Below are 17,499 nucleotides of genomic sequence, written 5' to 3' on the forward strand. Positions count from 1 at the left end.
ACAGAATAGCAAACGGACCCTATTAACTATTACAAGTGAGGTTGTTTGTTTTGTATTCATTAAATTTTCTCATTGAACACATAAAAAAGAGCTATTCTAAATAAAGAAGAAAAAGCGAAAGAAAAAGAGCGGAATCAACTGGATCAATAAAACCCTAAATCCCTAATTTTTGTGTGGAATGCTGAGTATTTTTTAATAAAAATCCTTTCGAACATGGCTTCTTTAGAGATCGAGGTGGTATCATCAGAATCAGAACCGAAAACCACCCAACAACAAAACTCTACTCAACAAATCCCTATAATCGACGTCTTCTCGGCCTCTGCTTATGGAGATTTTGATAAACTGAGAAAATTCGTGGAAGAAGATGGCGCCTCACTTGCAACACCCGACGGTAACAGCTATTGCGCCCTTCAGTGGGCTGCTCTTAACAACTGCTCAGATATTGCTCAGTACATTATCGAGGTAAATTCGGATTTTTATCAACTTTTTGGCGGATTCTTCTTGAGAATTGAATCTTTTTTTTTGTTAAATATAATTGAAGCATGGTGGAAATGTGAATGCAACTGACAACCACCAGCAGACAGCTTTGCATTGGGCTGCAGTTAGGGGTTCGATTACAGTGGCAGATGTGCTCTTGCAAAATGGAGCTCGGGTCGAAGCAGCTGATCTCAATGGTTATCGTGTAACTATTTTTTCATTTACCTTCAGTTATCTGTTGAGTCTTGGTTGTCCATAACTCCTTATGGGGCTCTAAAAGGCTTCATTTTTGTCCGGATTACATGTCCACTAGATTTAAATACTGCACCAGGGGCATGATTTATACTTAAACCAATCTATTTTCATCTTCATGCATGCAATAGTATTTACTTTACTGCAGTGCATCTCAGAACCTATTGTTTTTTCTAATGCAGCCAGTTCATATTGCTGCTCAATATGGGCAAACATCTTTCTTAAATCATATTGTTGCAAAATATCATGCGGAATATGATGTACCTGATAACTGTGGGAGGTCGCCACTTCATTGGTATGCTCTATGAAATAGGCTAAATGTATACTTCATAATGTTGGTTTACAACTTGAGATCATTTTATTCTGAACTCTAATATAATCAACTAATTGTTTATTTATTGGGAAGAGCCAAATAATTAGTACTATGAATTTGATATAGTCTTGCAGTATGTTTTTCTTTTTCACTCTTTATATTATTTTATGAATGAAAATGGTTATGGTTGCCCATGGATGAAACCAAGATCATTTTTTTGAATGGGGCTATCCCCCTAGTATACAGGCTAGTACTAAGAGGATATAACAGTTAGGTGTCATGTTTGTAAAACGGGGGTTTCCCCTACTATACAAGCAGCTAAGAGGGTATAGTGATTTGGTGCAATATCAGGAGTGGCCTAAATCTGGTTTTTGTGGCTTATTTGGGGAATGGAAGCTTTCACATGTGATTTTGGGTATGTAGTTGATGTTACACATATATCCAAGCTGGAGGCAACCTGCATTGTCAATCCTAAGCTCCAACCCTTTTTATCTCAGGGAGAAAACAATTTCATTGGATGATGCTTAGGTTGAGGTCCATTGTGGTTTGATTATTTGAGGTGCTTTCAAACGAACCCTTCGATTTGGTGGTTTTGTCATTCATCATTTTTTCCAAAAGTAATCGGTGTTAATTGAAACTGTAATTGGATACGTTCTTACATTACTTTCTATTTCTTTGTGGTGATGCTATTTGATTTGGGCGATGCCTAGAGACTAATTGTTGTGTGGTCCTTTGAGGTCCCCTCACATGAACCGTTGGATTTGGTGGGTTTTTTCATTCATCATTATATCCAAAAGTTATACAGGTTGAATGGAGCTTGACTGGTTAAGTTCTTACATTACTTTCTATAATTAGGTTTTTATAAAGTGTAGTGAATTCTATTAATTACAATTTTCATTCATATTATGTGTTAAACAGGGCTGCATATAAGGGATTTTCAGATACAATTAAATTGCTTCTATTTCGAGATGCATTTCAAGGGAGACAAGACATAGAAGGTACCATTCGACAGTTAATGTTTGCACTGTCTCACATATGCAAGTTCTGTAGTTAATGTGTTGAATCCGTACGGAACTATCTTTATGATTTAAAGATTTAACAGTGCTGGGAATCTTCTATTTTCTTACCGAACTCTGAACATCATTACAATTTATTCAGTGTGCTAAGGTAGAGATTATTCTCTAACCACTTTAAAATTTCCTACTAAGTTTTTGATGATTTTGTATGCTCATTGCGACCAGGTTGCACTCCTTTGCACTGGGCTGTATTGAGAGGAAATGTGGAATCGTGCGTGTTACTTGTGCATGCAGGCACAAAGAGGGAACTAGCGGTAAAAGATAAAGCTGGAAACACCCCTCTTAAGCTTGCATACGAGAAAGGTCATCAGCAGATTGCCCGTTTCCTTGTAAGTAACTCTGTGGTTATGTTTTTTGCTTTTGTTTCAATTTTACCTAAAGCAAACTTTGAATCCTAGAGTTGTGGATGTGGTCTCTAAGAGGAAACTGACCTTTGGGATTAACCAGATGTATTGTCTCTGGATTCTTGTTAGTTTTGATTTTTGGGGACCCATTATTTAAGATGTTGCCTTTCTAGGGTGTATGAGGGGGTGTGGTGGAGCTTGAATCTTGTTTGTTTGGCTTCGAATATTAAGGATTGGAATAGCATATCTATCATCTGCAATAGATATTATTGCTTTGAAAAGCACTAAAATGTGTATATTTTCATATAGAATGGTATTATTACTTCTCTAATTTATTGTTTTTCATTCTTTAGCGTTGTATGATTAATTTAATTTGACGTCTGGTTAGAAACGAGTTCACAGAGATGGTTTACACAGAATTTGTATCAATTTCTCAAATCATTCCATGTGACATCCCCTATTGTTACATTCTCTTAACCTTTGGTATCTTGTAGATTTTGTGGCTGTTTAATTTCCTTGAGTTTTTTTGATTTTGTTCAGTCTAAAGCAGATAGATCCAATAGCAAACGATTGGTGGACAGAATTCGCAGTGGGAAGATGGGGGAAGTTGGTTATGCTCCGATATTATTTTGCTTTGTCATTGTTCTAATTATCCTCTTCATCAACTCAGTTATTGCTAGTGAGTAGACTATGATATTTAACTTTCAGTAAAGGACATGTTTGCTTTTTGCCATCGATCTTGAATAATCCCTTTAAGTTGCATGTAGCTCCAAGTCTTCCTAAGGTAACTGCCATTGTTGGACTTTGGGGATGGATTGGTGTTTCTCTAGGTATTGCTTCGTTGATTATGTTCTACAGGTGTAGTAGGTAATTGTTATGCTCTGGCTTTATGTTCATTGAGTTGATTTTACATATTTGTTTTAATTTTCTGGCTTTGGAGCATGGTGCATTAAATATTATTAAACAAACTTTTGATAAGTTAATCGTATGAGTTATTATTATATTTCTCTTTCGATTATTTGTTTTAGAGCTCATTGCATTGTTGAATAGATGTTTAGATGTGGCTTTTCTTGTGATGTGATTTTGAATGTTTGAACAAAAATTGAAATATTTGACAAATTTTGATCTATATAAGTAAACTACTCGGTAAACATTTTATGATATTCGTAATTTCTGGCCTATAAATGAAACCATTTTCTGATTTTAAACAATTTTTTTAATGAAATACCATCCAACAAATTGCTCTACGAACTAAGCAAAAATACAAAGTAATGGATGAAACGTCCAACTGTATCTGTGTGTTATAAGTAACATATACCCATTATTCACCATTATCCGACCATGGCTAGAAACCTAGTTGTCTTGTCATTTTTGTTGTAGTCTTCTGCGCCTTTGATACTTTAGAAATGGATCCACCCAGTTCTTGTCTTCCTCCACAGCTTGATTCCATCGATCTTTGAACACTTTAAGTTCCCATGTCGACTGCCTCCGAATCTCAGTCCGTAGATCGAAACTTGAAGCCGTGTGTCTCTTTACAGTTGTCCTCTTTGAATCTCTTTTATACTTTTTCTTGATTTTGTTTTCACAATTGTCTGCAGCAAAGATCCAGGTTATATAAAAAAATCTAGAAGATTGGATGGCTATGAAGATACAGAGGTATTAGAGTTTCTCTGTAATTGGTTATAAACTTTAAACTTGAACAGTGGCTAGGAATGGATCAAAGCTCAAGTTCTGTGGAGATTGCTATATTGGTTAGGCATAAATAGCAATAGTCTTTAAGTGAGCTTGGTCCTGATGCACACAGTACCATTTTTTTCCTAAAAAGTTTTTACAGTTAACAAATCTCTCATGCCATAATGTAATATCAATAAGTTTTCTGTTTATATTTGTTTCTATCACACATGGTGAATTTGAGGTTTAAACGTGCCGTAAATGGACAATCCATTTCAGTGTTTTTTGAATCACTAGTACCCAATTATTAAGCAATAAATCAAGAGTTTGAGGGATGGGCCTGGCTGTATAAAAGTTCTAGCTTTGAAGTTGCAGAAATTTTTTATGTGGAGCATGAGTGGGGTAAAGGGGAGTGAGCCCTTATGGAGACGTGTAGTTTGGTTGTATAATTAGTCTGGTACGACTGATTGAAAGTGTCGAGAATATCTAAATTAAATATTAGATAGGATCAGTTTTAATTAGATAGAATCAATTTTTATTCTATTAGTTATTAGATAGGATCATTTTTAATTAGATAGAATCAGTTTTTTATTCTATTAGTTATTAGATAGGATCATTTTTAATTAGATAGAATCATTTTTATTCTATTGCTAATTTTATGCATCTTTTTATGTAAAGTTGTTACATTGTAAACTCTATTTAAGTCAGCCATATTCAGCAGAAATAAACACGATTTATTCGGAACAAGTTTTTTCGTCTTTATGGTGTCAGAGCCAAAATGGCCAAACCCTACGATGATACCTCTGGTATCGACTCTATGAGTTCTACTCGCTCACCTTCAATCACCTTAAACACTGAATCCTTCCAAAACATATCCATCACTTCTCACAAGTTGAATGGAAATAATTTCTTACAGTGGTCACAATCTGTGAAACTGTTTATTCGTGGCCGTGGAAAATTCGGCTATCTCTCAGGTACCACTATGAAACCTGCCGAAGAAGATGAAGAATCTGAAAGATGGGAGGCAGAAAACTCGACGATTATGTCTTGGCTCATAAATTCCATGGATCCGAGTGTAGGGAGAACTTATCTCTTCCTAGCTACTGCTCATGACATTTGGAATGCTGTGAACGAGACCTATTCTGATCTCGGGAACGCAGGACAATGGTTTGAACTAAAAACTCGGTTATGGAGGCTAAAACAAGGAGAAAAAACTGTCACTCAATACTACACTGAACTCAAGACGTTGTGGCAAGAGGTTGACATGTTCAGCGACTACGAATGGAGTTGTGCTAAGGACAGGGCTCTATTCCAGAAGATGGTGGAAAAAGAACGTGTCTTCGAATTCCTTGTCGGCCTTAACAAGGAATTGGATGAAGTCAGAGGGCGCATTCTTGGTCGTGAACCGCTACTAAACACAAGAGAAGTCTTCTTCGAAGTCAGACGAGAGGAGAGTCGGCCGACAGTCATGCTTGGAGGCCACTCACCAAATCCCACCGAGTCTTCTGCCTTGTTCTCGGGTCAGCCACCACGTCGCAACGATCGTCGGAATGACAGAGATCGGCCAATCTGCGAGCACTGCAACAAGCTGGGACACACTAAAGCCAAGTGTTGGAAGCTACACGGGAAGCCAGCCGAGAATTTTTCAGCCAATCGAAATTCTCGTAATGCAAAGGGATTCCATGCCTCATCTGAAGATGCTTCTGAAGAGCCGAAACCTGCCTCAGAATTGTCTGCCTTCAGTAAAGAACAACTAGAGCAATTGTATCAACTAATGAGTTCTCATTCCATATCCAACACTCCTAACCCATCATCTTATATTGCCTCTTCATCATTAGCCCAGAAAGGTACATATCCTACATCTTTCATAGTCGGTTCTAAATCAAACCCTTGGATCATAGATTCAGGGGCAACAGATCACATGACCGGTAATTCCTCCATATTCTCATCTTATTTTCCTTTATCTGGTAATCTGAAGGTAAAAATTACTGATGGCTCCCTAACCTCTATAGCTGGAAAAGGCTCTATCATTATTTCTCCATCTCTCACATTACTAAATGTCCTACATGTCCCAAAGCTCTCTTGCAATCTCATCTCTGTTAATCGTATTATTCATGATTGCAAATGCATTGCTACAATAACATTTGCTGGATTTGAATTTCAGGACCCTTGTTCGGGGAAGATGATTGGCAATGCTAAGGAGGTTGATGGACTCTATCACTTGGTCACGGACAATCCTTCAGATAAACAAGTTCAGAAACCGAGATGCTTTACTACCTTGTCTTGTGAGAATGAAATAATGTTGTGGCATTATAGGTTAGGTCAGCCTAGTTTTAATTACTTGAAATATTTGTTTCCAAATCTTTTCAAAAAAAAGGACGGTTTTTCTTTTCAGTGTGAAGCTTGTGAATTGGCAAAACATCATAGATCTGTTTATCCATCTTTAAAGTATATGCCATCAAAACCTTTTTCTCTTGTGCATAGTGATATTTGGGGCCCTTCACGAGTAAAAACAGCCTCAGGATCTAGATGGTTCATCACATTCATTGATGATCACACTAGAGTCACGTGGATTTATTTACTAAAAGAAAAATCCGAGGCAGCAAGTGTTTTCAAAAATTTTCACTCACTGATCAATACTCAGTTTCAAGCAAATATTCAAGTTCTTAGAACCGATAATGGTCGAGAATATTTTAATGCAATCTTAGGTGATTTTTTGAAATAAAAAGGAATTATTCATCACAGTTCTTGCGTTGATACTCCCCAACAAAATGGAGTTGCTGAAAGAAAAAATAGGCATTTATTAGAGGTGACTAGGGATTTACTGTTTGCTATGAATGTTCCTAATCGTTTTTTGGAATGAAGCACTCTTAACAACGTCTTATTTGATAAATCGAATGCCTACAAGAGTTCTTAATTATATTACTCCTTTACAAGCTCTAAAGAATATGTTTCCTGAAAATAGATCTTTCACTGATTTAACACTTAAAATTTTTGGTTGCATTGCTTTTGTTCATATACACGGCCAAAATAGAGGAAAACTCGATCCCCGAGCACATAAATGCATATTTCTAGGTTTTTCACCAACACAAAAAGGGTATAAATGCTTTGATCCTAAATCTGGGAAGTATTATGTGAGTATGGATGTCACGTTTTTTGAAAAACAACCTTTTTTTGACAAAAACTCTCTTCCGGGGGAGAATGACTCTGAAATGAGTTTTTGGGAACAAACATCCTTGCCAAAATCGGTTGTAAATAGCTCAGTGGAACCAATTCATATTTCCGTAACTAATCCTAGGATTTCACAACCTATAAATTCACAACCTCGTGAGACTCAGGTAGAAACCAACTTGGAACCACCTACTGAACTTCGTGTTTATTCTAGACGGATGACTCGACCAAGTAATGTTCCACCGGTCCCCAAGGTATGCCAACCATCGGACTTGACTATGGTCCAAGGTACGATTTCTCTTTCTCCTATTTCTTCTCCAAATTTAAAGCCTTCTACAGAATTCTTTGAACCCATAGCCTTGCGCAAAGGTGTTAGATCATGTACCACAAAACATCCAATGTCCAATTTCTTATCTTATAATAAACTCTCTCCAGATTTCAAAGCTTTTTCCACCAGGATTATGGATGATGCACTACCTAAGTCGATACATGAAGCTCTACAAGTTCCGAGATGGAGAGAGGCAGTTTTTGAGGAGTTAAAGGCCCTGAAGAAGAATGACACGTGGGATCTAACTCCTTTACCTGAGGGGAAACGATCTGTAGGCAGCAAGTGGGTGTTCACCATCAAATACCATGCAGATGGCTCGGTCGAGAGATACAAGGCAAGACTCGTAGCACGAGGCTTCACTCAGACATACGGCCTTGACTACGAGGAGACCTTCGCACCTGTGGCCAAACTAAACACCGTACGTGTCCTACTCTCACTAGCCGCCAATCTGGATTGGACTCTCAGACAGTTTGATGTGAAGAATGCGTTCCTAAACGGTGAGCTAGAGGAAGAGGTGTTTATGGAAGTTCCTCCAGGCTTTGATGAATTGAAGAAGGACGACAGGGTCTGCAAGCTAAAGAAATCCATTTATGGATTGAAACAATCTCCGAGAGCCTGGTTCGAGAGATTCACGAGAGATTCACGAGAGCTATGAAACAACATGGTTAAACTCAGACCCAGTCTGATCATACTATGTTCTACAAACACAATAATGGTAAAATTGCTATTTTAATTGTGTATGTAGATGACATTGTTATGACAGGAGATGACACAGTAGAGTTGGAGTCGTTGAAGAACTTCTTATCCAACCAGTTTGAAGTCAAGGATCTAGGACAACTCAAATATTTCCTTGGAATTGAGGTGGCTAGATCCTCAAAAGGTATAATTATCTCGCAAAGGAAATATGTCCTCGATATCTTGAAAGAGACCGGATTACTCGAATGTAAACCAGTGGCGACTCCTATTGATCCGAATCAAAAACTCGAAAAAGAAGATGGTGCTGAGCCTGTGGACAAGAATCGGTATCAGAAGCTGGTGGGGAAACTGATTTATTTGGCTCATACGAGACCAAACATTGCATTTGCTGTGAGCTTGGTTAGTCAGTTTATGCATTGTCCCTCAGAAAAACACTCCAAGGCTGTTTACCGGATTCTTCATTACTTGAAAGGGAGTCTTGGTAAAGGAATCATGTTTTCGAAGAATGGAAGTCGAAGAGTGGAGATCTTCACTGATGCTGATTGGGGCGGAAGTTCTACAGACAGAAGATCTACTACCGGTTATTGCTCCTTTGTCTGGGGCAACTTAGTTACTTGGAGGAGCAAGAAGCAACCAGTTGTCTCTAGAAGCAGTGCGGAGGCCGAGTTCAGAGCCATGGCGCAAGGAGTATGTGAGTTGTTATGGCTTAGGAGGATCTTGGAGGAGCTGAAGGTTGAAAGAGATAAACCGATGAAGTTGTATTGCGACAACAAATCGGCAATCAGTATTGCTCAGAATCCTGTACAGCATGACAGGACCAAACATGTCGAAATAGATCGACATTTCATCAAGGAGAGGCTGGAAAATGGCGATATCTGCATACCGTTTGTTCCATCATCAGAGCAGCTCGCCGATGTTCTCACCAAGGGACTGTTTACTACGATGTTCGAAGGATTTCTGTCCAAGCTGTGAATAATCGATATCTATTCTCCAGCTTGAGGGGGGGTGTCGAGAATATCTAAATTAAATATTAGATAGGATCAGTTTTAATTAGATAGAATCAGTTTTTATTCTATTAGTTATTAGATAGGATCATTTTTAATTAGATAGAATCAGTTTTTTATTCTATTAGTTATTAGATAGGATCATTTTTAATTAGATAGAATCATTTTTATTCTGTTGCTAATTTTATGCATCTTTTTATGTAAAGTTGTTACATTGTAAACTCTATTTAAGTCAGCCATATTCAGCAGAAATAAACACGATTTATTCGGAACAAGTTTTTTCGTCTTTAGAAAGGATGGTATTCATATTGTTTGCGATAAAAGCATGGCATCTACTTGATTGTTAGAATCATGAATTAATTTTCCTGCACAACTTTCATTCCTTCATGTTTCATTTCTTCTCATGTTAGGTGACTTGGGGAGTTTTTTTTTTCTTTCTAGCTTTATCAATTAACCATAGGATTGTGGTCTGTAACAGAACAAACTTGCCTTTTTAAAATTCATTCAAAAGGATGCGAGATAAATTTAAAAAAAACTCGTCATTTTTTCTCTCTTTTTTTACATGAATTGAACCGATCTTATGTGCCCAATTGATAGGATCTGTTGCTGAATATTGATCTGAACAACTCTTCAGTATGGACAGGGAATTGGGATCAGCTTTGCCCTACCTGCAAGGTTTCCTGATGAACCTTTTCTTTTAAACATGTATTGCATATCTACATGAATATTCCTAATCTTGCAATGCTGTTTTGCGAGTTTTCTCTGTTTTCAGATAATAAGACCTATTCGTTCTAAGCACTGCCCTATCTGTAAGCACTGCGTTGAACAGTTTGACCACCATTGTCCGTGGATATCTAACTGCGTTGGGAAGGTAAGAAATTGGTCTTGCGCTAAATGTGAAAGATAACCATATAATGAGTGCCATCTAGATAGAAGAGATCTGTTTGAGACCAATATCTTGGATGCAATTGCTATCATCTTACTGGTGCCTGATATGTTCAGAAACTCATCTAGGAATAAGCTGGTAAACCACTCTTGTTTTTCATTCCTGGAGTGTGAAAAATCATATTCCTTCTGTTGGCTCTTGAATAGTTATTTATTTTCATTTTGGAAGATGTTATTTATGGTGTCGATAAGAGTATTTATATAGGGATGATATTGAAGTCATCTTACCAGTGATATTGTTAGATATTGAATTGAAGGCTAATATGAAGGTCTAGGCCAGAATCCAATCCAGTTGCCCAGCTTTCACATTAATTCTGCAATACATTCCATCTTTAGCCTCTTCAATTAGTTTTAATTTTCCTTTCCCCCCTCCTGTCTGCTTTACTCTTGCAGAGAAACAAACGAGATTTCTTTGTTTTCATTTGCATGGGAACTTTGACTTCATTCATCGGTGCATTCATTGCAGTTCAAAGTATGTCGATTAAAGAGATAAAAGCTTTTACTCTTCCTCACCATTTTTGATTGAGATAGAATTAGTTTATATACTACTTATTTAATAGCTTTGTTCGTGTCATTAGGGATTTGGACAGCAATACCTGCATTGTCCGCTGGTAAAACATGGATTCATCTTGTTATTGATCATCATCCTGGTATCGTTGCATTTCTCATTTTGGATGCTGTGCTTTTGATTTCTGCTACAACTTTGACCATAATCCAGGCATTCCAGGTAAATGAAGAGTCCATTTTTCTACTTTTAACTTTGTTTATCTGAACTATTTAAAGTTTCTAAGGCTGGTTAAGGAATGGAAAAATGGCAAAATCGATTTTAATCGTTACTGAAAGCAAATTGTTCCCCTTTCTATTTAAGATGATTGGACTTGTGTTAAAACTTTTTGGGTCTGCATTTTCTAATGTAGATAGCTCAGAATATCACCACTAACGAAGTATCAAATGCCATCCGCTACGGGTATCTTCGTGGCCCTGAAGGACAGTTTCGGAACCCATATAACCATGGTTGCCAAAAGAACTGTACAGGTTTCCTCATTCGTGGCTACACAGACGATGAAATCGCTTGGCCTCCATTACAAAGTGCTGCCGGTTAGAGCAACTACGGTTAGCTTGTGTTGTGTTCTTTTTTAAGTAGATATACACATCCTATCCCACTTGTTAATAGACAAACCCTTTGCACATGATGACCGGAAGAAAAGGGGGTAAAAAGATACGAGAAGGATTATTCTTCATATAGAAATGAACCTCTTCTATTTGCTTCCAGGTTAAAGGAGGAGAAAACAGGATCTACAATGCAGTCTTAATCTTGTATTCATTACAGGAAATAGTCGTCATCGATTCTGGTTATACTAGAAGTATTAGGAGAAATTAAGAGTCAGTATCGGTGAATTTCAGTATTTCCGATGTTGGAAAACTACCCTTCGGCCTTCGGTTTGCATCTATGCAGGTAAAGTTAGGTAATCGCTGCATCTGCACTTCAATTGTCTGCTCATGGTTGGAGCTTTAAATGATTTTGAATGGAAGAAAATAGAGTAGGAGATATGGTAGGCCATTGTTGCTTCCGTCCATTTTCGTTTCATATTATACACTTCATTTATAATCTACTCGTTGTAATTGAGATGGAATCACAGTTCAAGTTGTGTTTATTTTTGGGAAATGATTATGTTCTAAACATGTCATTTTATAAACAGGCAGGATATGGATATTTTATGGGTAAACTGCATAAATGGTCTTTTATATTTGAGTAAGTTTTTCTTTTCTCACTGGTATTTCAAAGCTAACGATTTGGTCACTAACGTTATTGAATTATAACAAATCAATCACTTTTCGTTAATAGTTGGCATCGAAGATGACAGAATATTGATGTGGCACGTTAATTAATTGACCTGGTATTGTTTTATAAACTTAAATCACAGCTCCAAGGCATCTCTTCGAACTCAAGTATGTTCTTTTGTTTATACGTTTGAACTCTATGACAATGACTTGAAGTGTGTAATTTTTCCCCATCAACGTGTATATTGAAAGTTACTTTTTATAAATTAACTTCTTATTTTATTGAAACAAGAGGGCATACACACTATATATATACTGAGAATTTGCAGCAAAATCCATGGCAAGAACTACAATGCAAATATAGGTTTGACGAACTAAAAGCGTGGGAGAGGACTTTGAAGGCCGAAGTTACGACCAATAACATTTGAACACGAAGATTTCAAAGATACTTCACTTTTAGAGTTAACAAAATTGATGTCGGTCAGCACTATATACTAGCATGGGCATCTCTTGCTGCATTCAAAAGAGCACAATGAACATTGGAATTTGGAAACTCGGATGTTCGAGCTCCCATAAAGCATGGACACAATCATCACCGGTGCTTATTCTAGTCTTCGAAATCAGAATGTCCTTGGTACATGTATTGAAATGCCAAGCAGAAGGTACTTGACCATCAAATGTTCCACCACATTCTATCAATAGATGATTTACATCAGAAAGTCCAGGTGAAGCCTTCAGAACTCCAGTCATCAGAAACATTATGGCACCTTTGCAGTGACCTGAAAACACAACCGATCCCGACAAGTAAACACCTTTGGGTACATACACTATCGAAGCTTCATTTCCATTGCAGGCGTCGTCCCATGCACGAAGAAAAGCCTTTGGGTACATACTTAAAGAATTAGAAGAATTTGACGGTGCTATATCAATTGATTAACATGCGACGTCAGCATTTTATCACCCCTAAAGTTTAACAGTGACTCAGTGAGTGATCAATTTGTTATAATTGCTAACTTTAGTGACCTAATCGTTAGTTTTACAACACCAGTGGCGAATAGACAAACTTACTCAAACATAAATGATCATTTATGTAGTTTACCCATATTTTATAGAACAATATGAACAAAACGACGTAGTCCAGCTTCCTTCATGATTATATGTTATTACTCCAATGGGCCTCCACTCTGACAAATATAACCAATCACATTTGCTTCGCATCGTTTCCTCGCTTCTAATTGGTTACATAACGCCACGTCACCTCCAGCAATCCTCCACCGTTCATCTATGAAAAATATTTAATACAAGAGAATAAAACTTCAAATAACAAATATAATATCAGATTTCGGTTCTCTCTCTGCCTTTACGGAGTTGTTTTCCGGTGGACGGGACGACGATGAGGGTCGCTGGTTCTAAATCTTCCATCCTGCCATTGGCTTTCGTTTTATTTACGATTATATCCTCTTCCACCGCCTTGGTTTCAACTCCCTATCCGAAGGTCATCTCTGTAAGTTTTTTTTTTGACGATTCATTGATTTTTTTGGGGGGTCTTTTATATGAGTTTGATGGGTTTTCTTTTTGGGGTTTTTTTAGGATTTGAAAGATGCTGTTGTGAAGGGATTGGGATTCCAAGCAGATGATTTTAAGATTTCTGGGTTCGATATAAGGGATGCCCTTCTGGGACATTCGGTGGCATATGAATTCGACATTGAAATCGATAATAAAGTGATTCCTTTCAAGCTTTTGGAGGATGTAAATCGTTGGGATTACGTTGATTTGCCCATTTTTAGGGTGGAAGAGCCGGCTAGACCCGGATATGAAAATGGGTTGGTGGAGCAGAAGGGGATTTCGGACGATAGGTTACCCGTTTTGGCCCCGTTTCATCTGGCTGGACCCACGGAACTCTGGATTCAGGATGCCAAAGATATGCAAGTATCCTTGCCGGTGAGTTTTTTATTCTTTGAAGTTTTGATATTGAGAATGTATGACTTAGGAATCTTAGCATTCAGTATTCATAATAAGGTTCTTGGTGGTTTGACACTCTTGCATGTCTTTGAAGTATATTTATTAAATCTTATTGGTTGTTTGATCCTGCAGCATGATGTAGATGCCGGTGTCCTGAAAAAGGTTATTTTAGCTGATGGTGCCGTGGTGACCGTCAAGGGTGCAAGATCAGTTAGTCTGCGCCATCCAGTCGATCTTCCGCTGGCTCTTAACAGAACTAATAATGGATTCGCATCGGGCCTTATGGCCCTTGCCGAGCATCTTTGTCGTTCTTCTCGCAGTCAAGATGCTCCAATCCTTTCACTTCGCATCGTTGGACCGACTTCCCTTACCGTACCGTCATCTACTTCAAATAAGAAGTTGAAGCTTAAGCGACTGGCGCCTGGTCTTGTGGAACCATCTTTGATGTCCAAAACTAAGACCATGGATGCCCTCTCCAATATTGATCTACAAGGAGAAGCCTCCACAGTTCTAACTCCGAAACACACTTTGCTACGATGTGGCCTCTTGCTTCCATCAATGGTTCGAATGCCAATTTGGTCGGTTTCGAGAGACTGTTATCATCTGTGTTGGGTCCAAAGGCAAACAAGAAAGGTTACTTTAAGTTACTCAAGGCTGATGTGTCGGCTCAAACATTTGTGAAGATTTGTTTCGGGATGGAGAAGAAGTTGAAAGAAGGAGATGGGTTTAGTTTAGAGGGCTCTCCTGAGTGGAGGACAAAGCCCGAGACGGTGAGTATGAACTTTGAGGTAATCGCTAAGGTCGAGGGGGAGAAAGTTATAACGGAGAGAATCGTGCAGGTCGACCCTGTTGATATCGAGGATACAATCGCACCAAACGTGCTGGAAGGGAACACGACCATGTCAACCACTCCTGTTGTTCACCCTCCTCCGAATCCCTTCACCTTGTAAATTGCTAAAGGTAGAACAAGTGTCTGTTTGAATTTGTTATCGAAACTGTAAAGACCGAGAAGAACCGAAAAACCAGAAGATGAGCACATCATTGTTATTTAGGTCTCAATCCATGGAGGTTCTTCAAAGTATGAAAACATATACAAAGCCCTTTTTAACAGATTTTAAGAAGTTTATATATTAAACGATCCTCGCAGCAACACTAAATTCATTTGTTGATGAATGCAATACCCTTTTGAATGCTTCCAGCTAACTCTTCCTTTGCTTTCTCCAAACCAGCCCTGTTTAATATAACCAGGGGTTGACTGAGTTAATCTGCTATCTCTACCTAAAATAATAATAAGTGATTATGTTTCCGACATAAAATATACCTCTCGTATTCGTTTAACGGCCCTAGTTGAAATACTTCCTCGGCTCCGGTACGACCAAGTTGTACCTTGGTTGCAAAGAAAGGAAGTTCGGTAACCTGCAATCGAGATTGTTAAAGAAAATGTGAAAAATACAAGAACCAAGAAAGAGTGTTGGCATGAAATGCCCGTATGAGAGGGTACCTGGGAAGCTACAAAGGCACATTCCACGATTCCGGCATCGCCTCTCAAGCCTCGGAGGCATGCATCTGCAAACTTGACTGCTGCATAAGCCTATACGCACGTAAAAATCTTCGCTTTAGTTTGATTTGTCCATAACATTTCGAAAGAAATAAGAAAAAATCTGGTACAGAATCAATTGAAGATAAAATGGCCAACCATTGACAGAGTAGCAGATCCAGCCCCAGCTTTTGCCTGGATAAGTGAAAAGATGAAACTTATAATTCGAGCGCATCGATATAACCGTAAGAATAACACTTGCTCTTAGTTACTAGCCCCTATGCATTTAGAAATGTCGAATGATGTTCTAACTTCTAAGTTCTACCGTAAATGGTTGTACATGGAAGACGAGACTAAGAAATGTAGATGGATGTTTCGACTTCTACCATTTATTTCATTTGTTGATTCTGCAATCTCTATAAGGGAAAAAAGGAACATTATTATACCTCGACGACTTCGGTACCACCGTTTTGAATGCGATTTGTTAGGTAATCAGTTTATTTCAGGGGTGAAGCTGCATGGAGGTTTGACCTGCAAAGATTTAAATCAAGTATATTTAACTGGTGATAAATTATCAGAACTGAAACTGAAATTTATAGATAATGGTGAAGACCTGTGACAAAAGAGGCAAAATTGTCACTCCTGCATGACCTCCAACAACAGGGACATTAACTTCTCTTGGATCAAGTCCTAGGACTTCCGCCTGTTTGGAAAGATGAGAAAAATTGCATATATAAGGAGAGAAAACCAGAACCGCTGCAAATTTCTTGGTGCTCTATTAGAACATATGAGGAATGCAATAGAATGGTGACTAAAGACTTTGATTCTCCCGTAGTCTAACATTATACGGTTATGCATACCACAAAAGTGTTTGCTCTGACAACATCGAGAGTTGTAACTCCCAAAAGCCGTTTCGGGTCGTAAGTACCGGCCTTCTTAAAGACCTCTGCCGCAATCGGAACTGTAGAATTCACTGGATTGCTTATCAGATTAACAATTGCATTTGGGCAGCACTTTGCAACTCCTTCACAAAGTGTATTGACAATTCCAGCATTGATGTTGAAAAGGTCATCCCTTGTCATTCCAGGCTTTCTTGGAACACCAGCAGGTATGATCACAAGGTCCATGCCAGTCAACGCACTCTTGAGCTGTGCTTGCCCCAGGAAACCACGTACCTAGAACCCCCACAAAAAAAAACATTACTTGTATCGACGTTTTCGAATCGACATAATAATTCGTGTTCACTGTAAAATGATTGAAGTCGGAACAAACAGGAGAAGAAATATTACCACTGCACCAGTGTCCATGTGACTGAGATCAGCTGTAACACCTGGGGAGTTCACAACATCATAAAGATGAAGAACCGAAACGAGCGGATTCATCTTCATTAACATTGCAAGAGGCTGGCCGATGCCTCCAGCAGCTCCTAGGATAGCAACTTTGAACCCTGGTGACCCTCCTTTTGCTCGGCAATCAGCTCGCCTCAAAACAGAACTTTCCTCCATCTGTTCAAACCAACACAAGAAAATAAACGACACCTTGATAGTTAAAACTTGTACCTATTAGACAACACAGAAGAGCACCTGGGGATTCAAAGGCTGGAGATGAGTCGCAATCCTGGCGATGCGCTGGTTAGCCTCCATTTCCTTTCTTCTTCCAGAGAGATAAACAGACAGTGATGGTTAAAGTGCGGGGTGGAGGTTAATATTAGGTTCTACCTGTGGAAAGAATGAATGGATTTACACAGAAAACCAAATGAAGAGATAACGGTGAAGTTGACATAAATGTAAATATTTTCTTTTTGAGATATTCAGATTGTGTGGAAACTAGTTTTTTAAGTCCTTATCCTATCTTTTAATCGCAAAAGAAATGTGGCTCTCAAAAACATGGTCTGGGTTCATTTGCAGGGTGATAAAATACTTGAGATGTCTGTTTTTTTTT

The 17,499-nt window shown here is 38.3% G+C and overlaps 1 protein-coding gene and 2 pseudogenes across 1 annotated transcript; 2 read left to right on the forward strand and 1 right to left on the reverse strand.

Moving 5' to 3' along the window:
• Positions 1–179: 179 nt before the first annotated feature.
• Positions 180–11,810, forward strand: LOC120145474 (probable protein S-acyltransferase 23). The gene is made up of 13 exons (XM_039159299.1): positions 180–462; positions 542–682; positions 912–1,024; positions 1,961–2,040; positions 2,284–2,447; positions 3,003–3,141; positions 3,230–3,329; positions 4,061–4,118; positions 9,930–10,007; positions 10,105–10,203; positions 10,671–10,749; positions 10,856–11,004; positions 11,195–11,810. Exons 1-13 carry the CDS (start codon positions 214–216, stop codon positions 11,378–11,380), a joined length of 1,635 nt encoding a protein of 544 aa, XP_039015230.1. The 5' UTR covers positions 180–213; the 3' UTR covers positions 11,381–11,810.
• A 1,577-nt stretch (positions 11,811–13,387) lies between these two features.
• LOC120145478 lies at positions 13,388–15,159 on the forward strand (annotated as a pseudogene).
• Positions 15,042–17,350, reverse strand: LOC120145481 (annotated as a pseudogene).
• Between the last annotated feature and the right edge of the window lie 149 nt (positions 17,351–17,499).

The sequence above is a fragment of the Hibiscus syriacus genome, unplaced genomic scaffold (genome assembly GCF_006381635.1).
Source record: "Hibiscus syriacus cultivar Baekdansim isolate YM2019G1 unplaced genomic scaffold, ASM638163v2 tig00110893_pilon, whole genome shotgun sequence".
NCBI classification, from domain to species: domain Eukaryota; kingdom Viridiplantae; phylum Streptophyta; class Magnoliopsida; order Malvales; family Malvaceae; genus Hibiscus; species Hibiscus syriacus.